At 36.8% G+C, this 20,209-nt stretch overlaps 1 protein-coding gene across 10 annotated transcripts in view; it reads right to left on the bottom strand.

Moving 5' to 3' along the window:
* The window catches only part of EXOC6 (exocyst complex component 6), a 227,951-nt gene that overhangs the window by 173,322 nt on the left and 34,420 nt on the right, over window positions 1-20,209 (bottom strand). For 9 of the 10 annotated variants that reach the window (XM_045438226.1, XM_045438227.1, XM_045438232.1 and 6 more), the window contains 3 exons: window positions 4,060-4,231; window positions 2,521-2,568; window positions 2,341-2,431 (listed from right to left, as the gene is read on the bottom strand). In XM_045438226.1, the coding sequence (XP_045294182.1) occupies window positions 2,341-2,431; window positions 2,521-2,568; window positions 4,060-4,231 (311 nt within the window). Of the gene's footprint in view, window positions 1-2,340; window positions 2,432-2,520; window positions 2,569-4,059; window positions 4,232-18,211; window positions 18,261-20,209 lie in introns of all 10 variants that reach the window. The other variant, XM_045438225.1, reaches the window with a different exon arrangement.

Below are 20,209 nucleotides of genomic sequence, written 5' to 3'. Positions count from 1 at the left end.
AGAAATGCAATTAGTCAATAAAAGTTGTTATAAGCTTCAGCAAGAAGCATTCAGCTTTGCCACCAAAAAGGTTTTAATGCAACTATGCAGATTACCATTTATCCTTAGTAGAATTTCAAAGTATAAAGTGAGTAAGTTATTATTGACTCCGATCAAGCCAGCTCACATTTTCACAGACCAGAAAGACAGAATACTTTTTTCCCAGATTTTCTATTTTGGCTACTTCCCAGGGGTCTTCAAGTTCATTTATCTGAAATCCGTAATACTGCGATGGTGGCAACAGTGAACCACCTCAACCCTGTGGTCCCTATGTGTATCTCTATCACAGCCCCTATATTGCAATCAAGTATTTCTCATATTTTCCAACCAAAGCATTACAGTGAACACATAACCTGGGAAAAAGCCTAAAACTGCTGCTACAAGTATAAACTTTCTTTGAAGTCTCCTGTTTTACCTCAACAACTCCTGCAACTTTCTTATCTATCTTATATTCTTTCCATATAAAAATAATACTCTCCTCAAAAATAATCAAGTAAAACTAATGTACCAGGAAAATGCATTTTTTACCCTATGACTTCTTATACCCTCTCATACTCCTAATCCAAGGAGGAGTTAAGAAATTGTACAATAATTAATAGCTTATTTGTCTTTATTCACATTAGACTGTAGGACTCTTCAGGGCTGGGAATGTCTCATTTTCAAATTTATACTTCCAATATCTACCATAATGGCTGACACAAAAAAGTATTTACGACTGGATAATTAGATAAAAGGCTAATAGAGGAAAGGAGGTAGTTCTCAATGTAGCTATTAGGAACACAATGTTTACATAAACTCAGATCACCTGCCCAGCCTTGAAAGCAAAAACAGTAGCAGTAACAAAAGTCTAATCTCTACTTCCCTTTATTTTTCTATTCCAAATAGCTGCGTAGGGGAATAAGCCCAATTCAGCTTTCTCATTCTATCAGTACCCGAATTTTTAGGCTTATTACCATTTAGGGACAAAGCAATCAAACTTAGAGACTGTCTTCATGGCTACTTCACTGTATCTGATGGTGGCAAAGACATATTATTAAACATTACTAGAAGGAAGTACATTCTCAATCCTGAAACTGAACATAATAAGCAGACATTTTATTTACTCAAAGTTAGTGTGCAAGCATCCAAGATTAAACTGAGTAGAATTTCAGTGATTCTAAAAAAAAAAGAAAAGTTAATCTCACAAAGTCAGAAAACAATGTTTTTTAGCTAATAAGATCTGACAGTTTTTGGGTGCCTGTGTGGTTCAGTCGGTTAAGCATCCGACTTTGGCTCAGGTCATGATCTCGAGGTTCTTGAGATCAAGCCCCACATCAGGCTCTGTGCTGACAGCTCAGAGCCTGGAGCCTGTTTCAGATTCTGTGTCTCCCTCTCTCTCTGCCCCTCCCCCACTCACACTTTCTCTCTCTCTCTCAAAAATAAACATTAAAAAATTGTTTAATAAAATAAAATCTGACAGTTTTAACATATAATTTGTGTTCAAAGGTAATTTTATATTATATAAATATCACACAAAGCATCTCATTCTATTCTCCAGGATAAAGGTTCAGGTTCTTTCCTAAAAAAAAATAAGTTTAGAAGATGGGACACTAAGATGGATTCAGTTTACTATATGAAGAAAAGAGGACATACACATGCTTCCTTTTGTCTGAACAGGATACATCAGGGGAAAGAAAATACTGGTTAGTTTCTTCAGAATTTATTTGATGTCCCAGTAATATCTGAGCTGTAACAGAGAGATCAAAAACTCAGAAACCTAAAAAGTCAGTCTTTCCAAAACATAGGAGTAAAGGCAAGACCAAAGAAGTGAGAAGACCTAGCACTTTTGGATGTTTGCTTATTTTACCAGCAAAATGAGACTGTGAGCAAAGCAACACCAACCTGCTTAAATGACAAACAGAAAACAATGGAAAACTAGTTATAAAAAATGAGGCAAATTAGGAAAAGGCAAGGAAATGTAATGAAAAGACACTCTCCTCCATGGGAAAGTATTCTGAGGAAAAACAAAAAAGCAGTGGGAGGGGGGTGAGGGACAAAGGACAAACTAGGCGGGAGGAAATGGGAGACGGAGAGGTACAGGTTTTTCTAGGAACCTGATGTGACAGATCATCAAACAGGGACTTTATAAGATAAGAAGACCATGAAAATTCAAGGGCTAAAATGGGCAAGGAAGATAACCATGAGCTTTTGGGGGCAATCACCAAATAATCTGTAATTCCCATAATGAATAATGACCAAACACTATCATTAGATTATAATTTTACCAAGCCAAGCATTACACTGTAGACAAGTTTAACTCACCTGGAAGACATAACTGCAATTTTTCTACTACTGTTGTAATATTCCTCTGCTGAATTCTACATCGAATAATATCTTCAGTCTGGACTATCACCTTAGAAAAGAAGAAATGTTCATATTTTTAAGCAAACAGTTAAACTGCATCCACAAATTGAGCATACAAGAAATATATCATATTCTCACCTCCTTTCCAGCATCTTGAAATTTTCGGTTGGTATCAGTAACTTGTACCTTAAAAATAATTTCACCTTAGTTAGACAAATATGCATAAAACTGCCCTGATATAACTGCTCACCCTTGTAATCAGATCATGCTTCATGAGAAACTTAGAACAAAGAAATGCAAATTCAAATTAACTCTACAGCTTGAACTTGAACTTTTGATTGAAAAGGGCTTTTGTTAACTTCAATTACTTATGACAGTTCTTTTTAACAGATTCTGTGGCAAACTTCTCAAATTTAATCTAGATTTTTGAACTTTACTTGCTTCTCTAAGTCTGTCAAACAATTCAAATCACTGACCCAATTGACCACTGGTCCCTTTTTGATAACTTCAATGAGGTCTATGTGCCATTCATTGTCTGTAGGAAATGGTGATTGCATTTTATGGTAATTAAACATTCATACTTTGCTGAATGCAAACACTGGGTGGTTGATTAACATCAAACACGGAAATCTCAATCCACAGCAACATTTTAATGCTGCAGGTGCAGACAAAGCTCAACCTCAAATTTTCCCACATATTAAGTGACTCATTAGGTCATCATCGTAAGGAAGCACATTCTAGTTTATTAAAAATCTCATTAATTTCTGAACAAAGATGCTCAGTGACCTCATTGATGCTGTATTTGGTCTCTTGTTATCTGAATATCCTTTATATAATGGTTTTTTAATCATAACCTTTGGTGAACCAGGGTCATTTTATCTGCTAAATTCTCCAAATGTAAAGAAAGATAAATAGCACAATTCTTAGAACTAAATATTTTGAATTCTGTCTAAACAAATCCAGGTCTCATTTAATAAATAACGTTTTTGCTCTGTGGCAGAAAATGCACACCAACTTTCTTTAAGAAAATTATGCTTTGCTATTAAACTAAGTTTCAATATTATTAAATAATTTTGAGAACATAATCACTTATAGTAAGTTTTTAAAGGTTTTTAGAGGATAGTTTTTATCATTATTGTACTAATTGTCTTTTTTAAAATTCTAAAACTGCAAATGAGGCCTTTCATTGTATGAATTCTTTTCGTTCATTTCCCTGCATGGAAAGAAATCCTGTTAAGTCAATGCATTACTTGCTTTACAAAAAAGAGATTACTCCTGTCATTAGCATGACAACTATGTTAATAGAGCATAAAGAGCATTCCCAAATATACACACTAACTCACTTCTTGAAAATAGTACATTTAATAATTATTTGTACATATGCACTACAAACTAATACTTCAGTAATTTAATGACAGCAAAGGTAAAGAGAATTTTTTTTAAATAAGTTTCTTTTATTTTAAGTTTATTTATCTATTTTAGGAGAGAACACGGGCGCACAAGCAGGGAAGGAGCGAGAGAAAGGGAAGACAGAGAATCCCACTCAGGCTCCACACTGGCAGCATGGAGCCCCATGTGGGACTCATCATGCCTAAGCTGAAACCAAGAGTCGGATGCTTAACCAACTGAGCCACCCAGGCACCCCAAAGGTTAAGAGAATTTTAAAACATTTCTTACCTTCAGTTTTTCTGCATCAGTCCTTACTTTAAGGAGTTCTGTAATAGCATCTACAAAACCCTGATGATGAAAATTACACATCTTTTCAATTTCCTTGTCATGATTACGGATACAAGCATCTAACTTTTCCATAAACTTCTTGTGTGCATTTGGTTGGTCATCATAAACAGACCTAAATGTATACAAAAAGAAAGCTAACATTAACTTCCCAGTTCACCAAAATTTATTCTTTATTAGCCCATTCTTTGAAACAGCTAATATTTTTTGGTTTTTTGCTTTGTAATCAGTATATTAAGGTGATATTCATATATTTCAAGAATTGCTTAATTCTGATATCCAGATTTAAGCCTGTGAACATGACTTTTTTTTTAACATTTTTAAAGTTTTACTCATTTATTTATTTTGAGAGGGGGGAAGGCAGAGATAGGGAGAGACAAAATCCCAAGCAGGCTCCGTGCTGTCAACACAGAGCCCAACATGGGACTTGAACTCATGAACTGTGAGACTGTCTCACGTTCAAATCCCAACGTGGGGCTTGAACTCTCAAACTGTGAGATCTTGACAACTGAGTCAAGATCAAAAGTCAAGACGCTTAACCAGCTGAGCCACCCAGGCCCCCCATGAATATGACTTTTAAACATACAATTAAAGCTATTAATAATAATTTGCTATAGTACCAATATTACATTACAGTTACTTTGGAGCATAAGTTAAATGTTTAAAGTAAGCCTATAACATACCTAAAAAATACCTTCCTATCTCTTACATGTAAATTACTTCTCCCATGTAAAGGTCTCTTCACTCTAAGCTATCCTGCTCCCAAAGTCACTACCCTGAAGCTTTTCATGGTCCAAAGAGAAGGAAAAAAAGGATAATCAGGACTGATTTAAAAACAAAACAAAACAAAACATGGCACAGGAGAAGGGAATGCAATTCTACAAGTGTGAGCCCTCAAGCGGCAGCATATTATGATAAAGCCCTTCTTTAGAAAGATATCATTTCTATCATGGATACCACAGGCCAGATGACATAGCATGCCTTCAAGTAACAGTTGAAGCCACAGAACAGATGCAGAAGTATCACAATGAATTCCACTTAATGTAACTATGGTTCAGCACTTCTCTCCAAATTAAGTTCTTTGATTGCCAGTTAAATACAAGTTTTAACTTCATAGCAACAGCTGATAATCTTTTTTTTTTTTAACGTTTACTTACTTTTGAGAGAGAGAAAGAGAGCGGGAGTAGGTGAGGGGCAGAGAGAGATGGGGTACAGAGGATCTGAAGTGAGCTCTGTGCTGACAGCAGAGAGCCTGATGTGGGGCTAAACTCACAAACTGTGATATCATAGCCTGAGCTGAAGTCAAACGCTTCAACTACTGAGCCATTCAGGCGCCCTGCAACAGCTGATAATCTTAAAACAAAACTGAGTTAATAGTACTGCCAATAGTAAAAATCATTTGTGCGAAAAATTATTTAATTTCTTTTTGAACATGTTAATATTAAATCAGTCACAAACCCTGTAGATATCTGGAAACCGCCTAGGTATCTAGAACTCAAGGTCTGAGGCTCAGAACATGAGTCTTTAACATACTAGTGCTCAAAAAAGAATCACTGAGTAAATGATTAAGGACTTGATGATGAATTTCATCATTAATGATGAACAAACTCCTGATTTCTACAGCATTTACTATGTCAGGACATACTCTAAGTACTTTGTACAGTAATTTCTCACAACAAGCCTATAAAGAAGGTGTTGTTACTACCCTTGCTTTACTGATGTTATAGATTATATAACTGCCATAAATTCCACAGCTAGCAAAGGGCAGCTGGGATATAAATCCTGGCACTATGTCTCCAGAGTTCACATTCTCAAGTACAAGGCCATATTGCAGTCGCCACGATGTTCTCTAAACATGGTGTACACATTCCTACTGTATCTCAGCTCATGCTTTCTCCACATAGAGGGCATCACCCTCCCAGCCAACCACCATGCAGAAAAAATTAACCTTACCCAAAGAAAGGTTTGGCCCTTGTCCCCAGCTCCTGGGAGGTAAATCTCTGGAATGTCCTGATAGTTGTCTTTGTTTACTTGAGGGTCTTGGGCAATGCCAAATAATCTAAGCTAGCAATGTGACTTACAATGTGACTTACAGTGGATGGGGACCTTGGGGCCACATCATATCAGCTCTGGAGAGTCCGTAGATTAAGGGTAAACAACTCACAGCAGTGTGTCATGTGTATGTAACCAAACCCTAGGAAAAACCCTGGACACCACAGCTTAAGTGAGCTTCCCTGGCCGGCAATATTCCATGACTACTGCCACACATCATTGCTGGGAGAAGTTAAGGGGTGTCTATATGACCACTGGGAAAGGACAATGGGGAGCCCCCACTTAAAACTCTCCTAGACCCTGACTTATGTGCCTCTTCCTGATGTTAATTTTAATGTTTCTTTTGCTGTAACAAACAGCAACTGTGAATATAAAAGCTTTCTAAATTCTGTGAGTCCTCCTTCTAAATTACTGAACTTCAGAGTAGTCTTGGGGACCTCCCAATCTGTGCCCCCCAATCTGTTCCTCATTATTTGAGATTTAGTTCAATTCTCATTTCTCCCAACAGATCTTCATCAATCATTTCCATGCCAAGTAATCTCTTCATCTGCAGAATAGGTAAATTTACAGTCCTTTCCACTCATTGTGACATGTAATTATATATTATCCTTTTACTGTAATTTAAGCCTTTCAAATATATGTCCTATATTTTATTTCTTCGTATCATCCAAAAGCTTCCTGAGGGGCAGCCTCCATGTTATAGGATTTTAATGAGTATCTATTAATAATACTAGAGACAGCAATATTGGATAGCTATTATCAAGAATTTGAGCCTTGGGGCACCTGGGTGGCTCATCTGGTTGAGTGTCCAACTTCAGCTCAGGTCATGATCTCGCAGTTTGTGGGTTCGAGCCCCACGTCAGGCTCTGTGCTGTCAGCCTGAGCCTGGAGCCTGCTTCAGATTCTGTCTCCCTCTCTCTCTGCCCTTCCCCCACTCATTCTCTCTCTCCAAGAAATAAACATTAAAAAAAAAAAAATTGAGCCTTTAAGACCTGAGCTAGAACTAGGCTCTAATCTTGGACATCTTCTCTTTTCTACCTATACTATTCTCTCAATCTCATCCAGATTTGGAGCTTATCATTCCATAAACAAATGGACACCTCCCAAATGTATGATTCTAGCCCCAACCTCTCCCCTAAACTTCAAACTCCTGTATTTATCCACCTGGGTATGTGATAAGCACCTCAAATATGTTCAAAATGAATCCCTACCTTCTTCCTCAAAACCTGCTCCTCCCACGGTCTTCCTCCATCTCAGTAAACCTCACTCTTCTAGTTGCTCTGGCAAAAAGCCTTGAAATCACCCCCGACTGTTTGCATTCTCTCACCCTCACTGCCAAAACAATCCAGCAAATCCAACCACATCTCACAACCTCTACTGGTGCCATCATGGACTAAGCCACCATTGTGTCTTGCCTAGAATTCTGCCAACTGCTTCTGCAATCAGTCTCCTTGATTTCACCCTTGGTCCCCTTCAGTCTGTTTACAACACAGTAGACAGAATGATGCCATTAAAATACAAATCAGATCCCGTATCTCCCTTCTGCTCAAAACCCTATTTCTCTTATAATAGCCCATAAATCGCTATATAATTTTGCCCCATGTTATCTTACTGACCTCACTTCCTAATACTTACTCTCCACTTTAGTTATTCTATGCCAGCAACACTGGCCTCCCTGTAGTTCCTGCAACACACCAAGCACATTCCTGTCCTATGCTTTACACACACACTATTTCCTTTACCTGGATCACACTTCTCACATGTGGGATGCCTCCCTTACCACTTTCAGGGTTTTTTTTTTTTTTAATCCCCTTCCTGATGAGGCCCTTTCTGGCTACAATATCTACATTATAAACACACACACACACACACACACACACACACACACACACACACACACAAATCCCTTCCCTGCTTTAGTTTTTCTATTTTCTGAAACAAAGTAGTTTACTTTATCACTGCATCACTCTTACCACTATACTCGAATATATGCTCAATTGCATACTTTTATTTATTTTGTCTTTGCCCACTGGAATGTAAGTTATATGACGGAAGAGCTTTTTGTCTGTTTTGTTCCCCAATGAATGCTCAGCCCTAGAATAAATAATACTTATCACATAGCAGATGCTTAATAAATAATTGATGAATAACTCGATGGATAAATGGATGGAGACAGATGGAATCAGAACGGACACTTACTAACTGTTCTATGTCAGAAAAGCCCCTTCTCTAAATCGCAACTTTCTCAACAATAAAATAGGGATGAAAAATAGAAGCTACATCAGAGAGTTATAAGGATTAAATTAGTAAACACATGAAAGATTCTTAGCAGTAACTGACATATGGTAAGTGCTCAATATATACACTGGCTACTAGCATAATATGCACATAAAAAACAACCAAATCCTTATTAAAGAGTGAACTGGCTGTTGAATAGGTACTGGTTGCAATATCAAATATAGCTACCCCACACTAAAGGAGCTGACTACCACTAATACTTGACATCTGCATGGGGCCTTCTGTATTTTTTATATCCAATGTTTTATTTCTTATACAGCACCAGAGAAAATATTGCCTCCTTTTCACAAGTGAGGGAGTAGGCATAGAAATGGCAAATGGTGGGGTGCCTGGGTGACTCAGTCAGGTTGTGATCTCACAGTCTGTGGGTTCGACAACTATCAGCACAGAACTTGCTTTGGATCCTTTGTCCTTTGTCCCCTCTTTCTCTGCACCTCCCTTGCTCACTCTCTCTTAAAAAGAAAAAAAAAAAAAGAATTGGCAAATGGCTTGCTCATTTGCTGGTTATTAGTAAGGGACTGAGGCAATACTAGAATTCCCAGAATACTTTTTTGCTTCCCTTGTGCTTTTCCTATAATTAATACATATAATTAATAAGAATTCTTAAACAAACATTACTCCACAGGAAAAACCACATGCAAGAGAAAGTTAACCTGATATTGGGGTGCTATAAACAAATTTGTATTTCATAACTTTGAACACTTATTGAAGTAATATATATACTCATTTCTAATTTTTTTTACCTATTTGAATAAAAGTTTGAAATTCATCTGACTCTTAAAATACCAGGTAGTAAACAAACATACCAAAACAACTGTCCTCTCTCTCTCTCTTTTTTTTTTTTTCCTGTTACAGCTGTAGCACTGTACCAAAAATCTAAGAGATATTTTAGGACAACCCTACTACAATGTCTCTCCAAAGAGGATTTGACTCTGTTTGTGAGTGCAAAGGGCAATATTATTACCTCTTTTAAAAATAGTAATAACAGGGGTGCCTGGGTGGCTCAGTCAGTTAAGCATCTGACTTGATTTCGGCTTAGGTCATGATCTCGCAGTTCGTGAGTTCGAGCCCTGCATTGGGGTCCACACTGAGAATGTGGAGCCTGTTTGGGGTTCTCTCTCTCTGCCCCTCCCTCCCTCTCTCAAAATAAACAAACTTAAAGCTGCCTTTTAAAAAACAGTAATAACATATAAACAGAAAGAAAAAAAACAAGTTATTTTCCAGAAGTCTATTTTATTCTAGAAAGTTCTTAAAGCCCATCTTCCAGTATATCTTTCTAATTTATTCTCCAGGGTTTTAAAAGCAAAACCACTCCCGTCTTATAGTAATTCAGGACACTGCCAGTACATCTATTATAGCATCACAGGTGCATGACTCTTTCTCTACAAAGTACATCAGAACATACGCAATACCCACCCACCATTAATAGAAAACCAAAGCCTGAAATGGGTGAACTATTTACATTCCATGCCTTCTGCTGTTAGAACTGTAAGCCCCAATAAAGGAAATAAAAATAACATAAAGGAATCAGTACTATGAATGATCCACCTATAACTAAGTCTTAGTCTCTCTTGACTGTTACACCACTGATAACCACTTGCTGTTACAGACATAAATACAAGCTGCAGTCTAAGCTGATATAACCACGCATCATCCATAATCTATACCAATGAGATCATCCTGAACAGAACGCACAGGAATAAAGAAGCAGAGATGAGGAAACATTCTAAATCACAGGAATTAAATGCATTTTTTTTAAAGCACTGACAGTTCAAGCAAGTGCCAGAATCCACAATTCATGATTAGACAGAATTTGGCCTTAAAAACGACCCTAGAAAGTTCCTAGTTCTGACTTTCTTAACTTCGTAGATGCAGCACAAATCTAAAAGCCAAACGCAAGCACTCAAAATGGAATTAATCAATACATGTAGTTGATTTAACCCTCTACCCACTCTGATGAAAAATTATATTCGAGGGGCGCCTGGGTGGCGCAGTCGGTTAAGCGTCCGACTTCAGCCAGGTCACAATCTCGCGGTCCGTGAGTTCGAGCCCCGCATCGGGCTCTGGGCTGATGGCTCAGAGCCTGAAGCCTGCTTCCAATTCTGTGTCTCCCTCTCTCTCTGACCCTCCCCCGTTCATGCTCTGTCTCTCTCTGTCTCAAAAATAAATAAAAACATTAAAAAAAATTTTTTTTTAATTATATTCGAAATAACTAGTCTGATAATTTGCTAATAAAGCCAACAATAAATAGCTGGGTGAATAGAGAAAAACAGGAAGGGAGAAAGGGTGGGTATGTATAAGATCCCTGGAAAAAGGAAGAAAGCAGAAACAATACCTCTCCCAAGTATTTCTTGACACCAGAGGCATAGTAGGAATTATCCATCTTTTCTCTGAAGAAGCCTATGTTTAATTATAGAGATAATTTGGAGAGACGGTGGAGGAAGGATACGGAAAGCAAAAAAAGGTGTGCACTCCCTATCAACAATTCCCCACAGTGACTAAACTGACTAAAGAGGAGTCATATATCTATTGCTTCTGGCTTAATGTGGTAAACATCAAAAAACAGTTAACAACCAAGATTTACTATTAAGTACTTTGCATGCATTACCTCATTATATTCACTACAGCTTTACAACATAGATTCTATTAGCATCCCCATTTACAAATGTAGTTTGGGAAGATTAAGACTTTAGGTCCAAAGTCACACAGTAGTAGAGCCAAGATTTAACCCCAAGTCTACCTGACTCCAAATCAGTGCTCTTAACCATTATGTCATACAGACTCTCCGATCAGAAATGGGTGATAAGCAGCATGAAATTCACAGAAGTTACGAGCATAGCAACTAACCAGATCACCTTTGAAGATCAACAATTGAGAATGACTCAATAGGGAATCCCTGATGTGCACTGTTGCACCCATCAGGTGAAATCATCCAATGGACAGAAAAAAAGGATGAGAACTGAGGCATAGCTAATTGTTAGGCAGTATTAAATTACAAATGCAACAAAATAAAGAGGAGCAAAATATGAAGTAGAGAAATCTAAGGGCCCCATACTCATCTAACCTTAGGCAGAGACTCTGAAAAGTCTGGTTTTTTTTTTGTCTCTAAATCAGTCATTACTCTTTGAAATTTTAATTTGCAGGATAAGAAAGGAAATGCCATGCAGTGCTATTCACTCTTTGAATCCTAAATTGATTAACAGTTTTATCCATCTAATTATTAATGTGCAGATATATTACTGATCTAACTTTCAAGCAATATATAATTTTAATGAAAATAATTTTTCTTCTTTCAAAATGTCCCTCAGAATGCTATAATGTCTACTGGCAAGCCTAATTCAAATCCTGTAAATAAATACACACAGATATATGGCAGAACCAGGAAGAGTGAACATCAAAAAGTCAGTAAATTTTCCACCATCCCACATCCACTAAGCTTGTAAATTAGTGCTCCATATACAGAGGAAACTTGAACAACAAGGATGTGAACTGAGCAGGTACACTTACAAATTTTCTTCAATACAGTATGGTACTGAAAATGTATTTTCTTAATAACATTTTCTTTTCTCTAGCTTACATGATTGCAAGAATGCACTATATATAAACATATAAAATATGTGTTAATTGACCGTTTATGGTATTAAGGCTTCTGGTCAACAGTAGGTTATTAGTAGTTAAATCTTTGGGGAGTCAAAAGTTATATGCAGATTTCCAACTGCACAGGGGGTCAGTGCCCTTAACCCACACATTGTTCAAGGGTCAAGTGTACATATAATAACTTCAGGGTAAGAGAGTTCAGTCTTCCCTTCCAAAAGCTCAGCACAATAAAATCTTATTTCTACCAAAATGTAATGCTAACCAGGCCAAAATGCAATGTAAAATCAATTTTAAAAGAAGAGATGATTTAAAAACTTCATGTGAAGATAAAGATGGACCATGATACACTAAAGATTTTAATTTACATATTTTAATTTTAGCAAGTAGGAATGCATAAAAATAATGTAGGTCTTAAAAAAGCATAGCTTAAAAATTCTTTTAAGTACACATTTTCTATGTTCATTATATCTAATCTTCCACACCAAAGCAAAATGTTGAAATATGAGTTATCATACATTATTTGATCATCTGATGTATCAGGTTTATGGCTTTTAAACAAGTAAATCATCTTTCAGAAATGCCTTCTTGAATTGTATGCACAGGGCTCCACCTAGTGGTAATAAAATAGATACAAGAAAAACCAAAATATTAAAATGTTAAAATTGGCTCTTTAAAAATTAACGTTACCAAATAAAATGTCTTAATGGAGGAACTCAGGCTACTTTGAGTTTTTGGACAGATGCTATATTATCTATTAATCATATTCAAGGTTTCTTTTCTTTTCTTTTTTTAAGGAAAACCTTCTTTCTGACCAAACAACATTCTTAAGATATTACGTGAACAAGGGCTTTCTTATTACTGGTAACATACCAGGATATTTTTTGCCAAAAGGCACATAATATTCTAATACCATTTTTGGTACCTTTTTCTTTCACTATATTTTCACTGTAAAAAAAAAGCCATCACAATAATTAAAAAAAATAAAATGCACATGTTGCTCCTACTATCGGAAAGTAGAGAGCTCCCATGAAACAGGAATGGTATAAAGTGAAGAAGCCATTACTCCTAATTTCTATGGAAAATTTTTTTAGCATTCCCAGACGCGCAAAATAACCTCTCTTAGGCTTTCCTGATATACTTTAGGAAACATCTTGTTAACAGATGCACAAAATAAATCAAGATAAAACACAGATGCTCACACAGTTCAGAGCTATGGTGGCTTGACACTGAGTACAGGTCCCCAGGAAAGAACCTGACATTGCCACTTTTGATGCTTATGCTGCTGAACACAATTTTCACTTTTTGCCTTTTTCCTAAAAAGCAAAAATCTTCTTTGGATTTCTTTCGGTTAGTGGAAATCGGTACTTATTTAGGTCTTTTATAAAGTGAACTGATGAAACACAAACTTTCAAAGAGCAGGGGATACCTGTATTTATTTGCTGAGAAATGACTTTTTAACTTTTATTAAAATGTTTATATTTTTTAAAAATATGATAAAATCTCAATATACCCAATCCAATTTCTCTAACCTACCTATGTTTACTGGAGCGCCATAGTTCCTTTTCTAGACAAAATAAAAATGGCTTTTCTCTATCTCAGAATCCTGTGTTCTCCAATAGCATGGATATGCTGGTGCATAACCACAAAAGAACAGAGCAAAGCCCTACACAGAATAATGTGAAGATATTCCCCTAAAGTGACTACCATTAAAATATTGGACATTGGCAGACTTTCCTATGAATCTTTGAAAAAATATACATAATTCTACGTAGCAATATAAAATAGAAAGAAAAAAAGCAGTCAATATAAAATTATCATACCTAGTACTCCTCTAACATTTTCCCAACCATTTTATCAAATATATCAAGCATGAATAACAACATTCTCATTAACTTTCTCTGACACCCTGTAATCCAGGAGCAAATAAGAAATGAAATAGCTCCAAGACAGTAACACCTGGATAAAAGACAAAGGAGTATTCTTTCCAACAATATTCAATATTTATTAAGTACTGACTGTAAGCAATAGAAACTGAAAATCAAGTGCAGAAACAACTCTTTAACTTCTTTTTATTTGTATATCACTATCTTTTTAAAAATTCATCTTTCGAGGGGCGCCTGGGTGGCGCAGTCGGTTAAGCGTCCGACTTCAGCCAGGTCACGATCTCGCGGTCCGTGAGTTCGAGCCCCGCGTCAGGCTCTGGGCTGATGGCTTGGAGCCTGGAGCCTGTTTCCAATTCTGTGTCTCCCTCTCTCTCTGCCCCTCCCCCGTTCATGCTCTGTCTCTCTCTGTCCCCAAAATAAATAAAAAACGTTGAAAAAAAAAAATTTTAAAAAAATAAAATAAATAAAAAAAAAAAAAATTCATCTTTCGGGGCACCTGGGTGGCTCAGTCGGTTGAGCTTCCGACTTCGGCTCAGGTCATGATCTCATGGTCTGTGGGTTCAAGCCCCATGTCGGGCTCTGTGGTGACAGCTCGGAGCCTGGAGCCTGCTTCAGACTCTGTGTCTCCCTCTCTCTCTGACCCTCCCCCATTCATGCTCTGTCTCTGTCTCAAAAATAAATGAACATTAAAAAAAAATTCATCTTTCATTTATTTGTACCTGTTATTTGTGTAACACAAAAAAATTATTTTCTAATTATTTAGTGTATATTTCATCTTCCAATCTCCTTGAGAACTAAAGGTGTCTTCTATTTCTATATTCAGTTCACAAGTGCCAAAATGATGCAAAGAACTGCAAATCTTAATAAAAAGAACAGGCTCACTAGAGGGCACCCTTCACCAAAAAGTAAAAATCCAAATATTTTCTTTGACTATTGCATCAAAGTATGGTGTGAATCGCATATTCAACCTAATTAACAAATAAAAACCATGAAATCAAAATAATATTTCCTCTTTTTTGAAGCTGCTTTATCCTGATATCTACTGCTTTAATGTAATGGTTTAAAATAGTAGAAATGAACCATAAACACCATAAAAATTCTCTGGCAATTCCAGGCTCATAATAATTTTTGGAGGTCCTAGAAAAGATACCAACATAAATATATCCGAAGTAAAAACAAGAACTTGGAGCACCTGGATGGCTCAGTCAGTTAAGCATCCAACTCTTTTAATTTTGGTTCAGGTCATGATCTCACTGTTCCTAGGATCAAACCCTGCATTGCGCTCTGTGCTGACAGCAGGGAGTCTGCTTGGGATTCTCTCTCTCCTCTCTCTTTGCCCCCCCTCGCCTCCCTCCTCGCTCATGAACACGCTTACACACTCTAACACGCTTACACACTCTCTCTTAAAATAAACATTTTTAAATGAAAAGTAACAGTAAAAACAAGACCTTTACTAAAATGTACAATATATTAAAAATGAAAGCCAGATGTATTTAATTTGAACTTTGGAAGAAAGCATTCAGAACTATGCATTTAAAAAATAAATATATACTAACTAGTATTAATTTGATTTTTATAATGTGTTTTTCAAAAGACAAAAAAAATTGCCAAGTAAGTGTAATTCGTAAGTAGTATGGGGGAAAATAGAAACATGGTTACCCTGATATAAGGCTGATTCAAATTCACATTGATCCTGACCATACAATCCACTGCTGTACAGAGAAAGTCACAGCTTTGCAGAAAAACAGTAAGTTGAGAAGAACAATTCTGTGTCCACTCAAAAACAGAATGTAAGTAACAGAAATAAATAAATAAATAAATAAATAAATAAATAAATAAAAATAAGCTTTTACCTTTGTATTAGTGTTTTGCAATCTACAAAGCCATTTTGCACAGTACATCATTGCATTTGATTCCAAGAACCCTTGGGAAGTAGACAGGGTTTTATCTCTATCTCACAGATGAAGGAACTGAAAGTTTGAGAAGTTAAAGGATTTGCTCAACACCATGTCCCTACTTTTTAGGCCAGAGCCAGGTATACAACCCAAGTCTTGGACTTATAAGAAGTGTTGGAAACTATTGCACAAAAAAGGTAAAAGCAGCTCACTGCACACAAATCACCATCCGATTACTGAAATTATTTACCTTAAATCTGTCAGTTAAATATTCATTGCTCATTCCCAGAGTACCTTTCTTATTATCAATCATGGCAATGCCTCTATTAACGAAGTCTGTCAAAATTAAGCTCCTTTAGAATAAGGCTGGCCATACCCAGGCATCAACAATACATACACACACTCTCACAAACCACACAAAAACTAGTTGCCTGCCTTCACATTCAGACATGAAAGCAAAAAAACACACCATTGTACACAGATTCTATTAGGCCTGGTCTACCAAACTGAAAAGAACCAGCCCTTTTAGTAAGACAGGCCTAAAAGCAAACCTGATTTATGTTCTTTTTACCATAGGAATGAATGAAAGCATAGGAATGAAAGGGGTAGGTAGGCAATGTTGGTGGTATTTTGTTTCTTCCATCATTTAAAACTGAAAAAAGGTATGGAGAAGATATAAGGTCAGGGATTTTGCTTGCATCAAGCAGCCCCTTAAAGTTACCAGAGCCCTGTATCTATCTGGGAGCTGCAGAGGAATAAGCGACCTACATCACTTTTTTGTGAGTTAATTTCAGTATCTGAGCCTCCTCTGACCTAGCACAAGTTTAAAATACAGTACCTTCCCTCCCTGAGTACAGCCCTGGTCATATTCCTTAGTGTTCCAAATCTTAATGTAAACCTTTCCATTTACTTTTTTTTTTTTTTTTTTTCAACGTTTATTTATTTTTGGGACAGAGAGAGACAGAGCATGAACGGGGGAGGGGCAGAGAGAGAGGGAGACACAGAATCGGAAACAGGCTCCAGTCTCTGAGCCATCAGCCCAGAGCCTGACGCGGGGCTCGAACTCACGGACCGCGAGATGGTGACCTGGCTGAAGTCGGACGCTTAACCGACTGCGCCACCCAGGCGCCCCTCCATTTACTTTTAAGTTAAAATTTAATACAGCTTTTACACTACATCTTTAATTATCTGATACTCTAAATTAGAAGGCAAAATAATGATTAAGAGTACAGATAGGCTCTGGGGTAGGCGCCTGGGTGCCTCAGTTGGTTAAGCGTCCAACTCTAGATTTCAGCTTAGGTCATGATCGCACAGTTTGTGTGCTCGAGCCCCACATTCGGCTCCATGCTGGCAGTGTGGAGCCTGCTTGGGATTCTCTTTCTTTCCCTCTCTCAGACTCTCCCCAGCTTTCTCTCTCTATCTCAAAGTAAATAAAGTTAAAAAAAAAAAAAAAAAAAGTATAGATAGGCTCAGAGGCCAAATGGCCTATGTTCACATCAAGCTCCACCACTTACTATGTGCCTGGAGCTAATGACCTAATCTATCTCTACCCCAATTTCTTCATCTATAGAATAGGTATGTAATAATGGTACCTCATTTGCTTTTTGTGAAGATTAAATAATACATTTAAGTGTTTAAAAAAGAGGCACACAGTAAATGTTCAATAGATGTTAGCTATTACCTATTATCTACATGATTACTTTTGCTTTGGGAACAAAGATCCTAAGAAATCATTTTAGAATTAATATCATTGTTTATAGAATTTGATAAAAATAAGAACCACTCTAAAGGTACAACAATAAGGAAATAATTAAACAGGATGAAAATTTTATACAATGCAATTGGAACTTCATTTAACAAATATTTAATACTCAAAATTTAACATGTTGAATAGCAGAAATCCTTTCAATAAACATTCAACAAATAAAAAATATTTGTCATTTCTAATCTAAGAATTAACTAGAATTAATGTCAATTGTGACTGTTCTTCCATAGTAGGAAACAAGTGTTTTTTTCACCTCTCTATTCTTCTATATTTAAGTTTTCTATAAAACAAAAAGGGGTTTACTTTTCATTAATTCAGTTCAAAAAGTATTTATTGAAAGTCTGCTGTACCCAAGGCATTATACTATGTAACATGGTCGAAACTAATCAGGTATGTGTTGACAATCATAGGCCTCAGGGACAATTTCATTAGACCTGCATTTAAGATGTTTATTTAAAATATACATACTAAAACATATATTCACAAACAACTAAATAACATTGTACAGCATTTAAAAAGTCCATGGCGTAAGAATTCAGACACAAGAAAAAAAAAAAAAATATATATATATATATATATATATATGAATATACAAATATATCCACCTAGAATGCTGTGTTCTAAGATGCAAAGATTTCATGGAGGAGGTTAGACCTAAAATGAGAATTGAACGATAGGTAATATGTGAGTAGGTGGAGAAATAAAGACGGGGTAATCAATCATGGTAAACACAGGCAGAAAAGAACATGGCACTGTGAAAAAGGCAAACAGTTTAATTTGAAGGATGTACTAAGTAGTAGGAATTCTTTTTTTTTTTTTAATTTTTTTAAATGTTTATTTATTTTTGAGAGACACACACAGTGTGAGCAGGGGAGGGCAGAGAGAGAGGGAGACAGAGAATCTGAAGCAGGCTCCAGGCTCTGAGCTGTCAGTACAGAGCCCGACGTGGGGCTTGAACTCATGAACCACGAGATCATGACCTCAGCCAAAGTGGGAGGATTAACCGACTGAGGCACCCAGACACCCCTAAGTAGTGGGAATTCTATTATAACTCTTAGATCAGTTAATCTTTATTTGGACAGTGGCCTGGGAGTGACCAGATCCTCCTCTATGATTCTGATCAAAGTTGGATCTTCTCCCCAAAAAAGTTCACAAACACAACTGTAACAGACACTTTCTCTGCGAGAACTGATGACCAACTACAAAGTTGGAAAAGCAATATAGCGTTTTCCATTCACAGGTACATTGCCCCAGAGGGGTACAACTGATCCAAACTGGTTCAATCAGATACACTCTTTCATGAATTCTGAACTGGAATTCAGAGACAGTCAGCTATATGTACCAACTGACACATGGAAGCTGTAGGTGGTCATCCCCCACTAACTGCAGAGAGGAAAGAAAGCTCCACTTCAGAGGAAAATGAAGACAGAGAGAAGCAGGAAGGAGAAAGAAACAGTCTTCTACCTCTTTGTCTTTTAAGAAGCATGTCTGTCTTAAGAATTTTGTGAGATACCCAGAAAGCTTTCATTCTTTTTTTTCCAGATTTCCTCAAGCTAACTCAATTTGGTTTGGTACCTACAACAACGACAAATCCCTAAGACGCCTATCCTTGCACACATTTCACACATACACAAGCATTTCTTAAAATTATAAGGGGTTTAAAAACCCCCTCATCTGACCCACACACTAGAGTACATCTTCCCAACTGAATAGGTTATAGGCATATATAATGATCATCTCTCAATCTAACTTTCTGGTTGTGCCATGACATAAAAAACGTGGGAAGCGTTACCACAAAATAATCCATAAATAAGGGTCCCATAAAGGCATAGGTTAAGTTAATAGACACCTGAGGAAATGAACATGTCACAAGTCAAACGGGGTGGGGGGAGGAGGAGGAAGAGAAAGAGGGGTAGGAGGAAGAGGAGGAGGAGGTGAGGGAAGAGAAGGTGGAAGAGGAGGATCAGCAGCTGCCGCCACCATGTAGCTTTTACACAGTACTTTTAATTTTTCCAAAACATCCACAACACTGTACAGCTAAGTAAAGAATTTGGGATATGCTAAGTATCTTAAAATACCACCGTCAGGTAGCTAAACCAAGTAGGTATCCTGAATATCCAAAGCAAGTGAGTTTCTAGCAACTCCAGAAGAAAAAAAAAAAAAAAAAAGTATAAACACAGAATCCAATTCCTTGCATCACAGAATACTGAAAAAGATTTCTTATTTACAAAATATTCACCTTCTGTGTTATTTTCCCATGAAATATTTCATCTAGTTTGCCACATGCATTCTTAGAATGCTTTACAAAATAATGCTCAGGTGCTTCCTCTTAATTCAACTGGAAACATTCAATTGATATTCTGTCAAACAATTTTTTAAATGACAAAGTTGACAGACCATAATTTTTTTAAAAAAGGATACAACCATATCTTAAAGGATTATACAACCTGTCAAAGCATCAAGATCAGGCAAAGGCAAAAAATACAGGATGATGTTCCCTCTATTTCTGATTTTGAATTTTATTTGCCTTGTTTCCCTCCATATGCAATTTCTGTGACTGGTTCTCACTAACAGTATCCTGTTCCCATGCATAGGCAAGAGCC

The sequence above is a fragment of the Leopardus geoffroyi genome, chromosome D2, assembly GCF_018350155.1.
Source record: "Leopardus geoffroyi isolate Oge1 chromosome D2, O.geoffroyi_Oge1_pat1.0, whole genome shotgun sequence".
Taxonomy (NCBI): Eukaryota; Metazoa; Chordata; class Mammalia; order Carnivora; family Felidae; genus Leopardus; species Leopardus geoffroyi.
The sequence above is the reverse complement of the archived record's forward strand: the minus strand, read 5'-3'. Positions and strand labels throughout refer to the sequence as shown.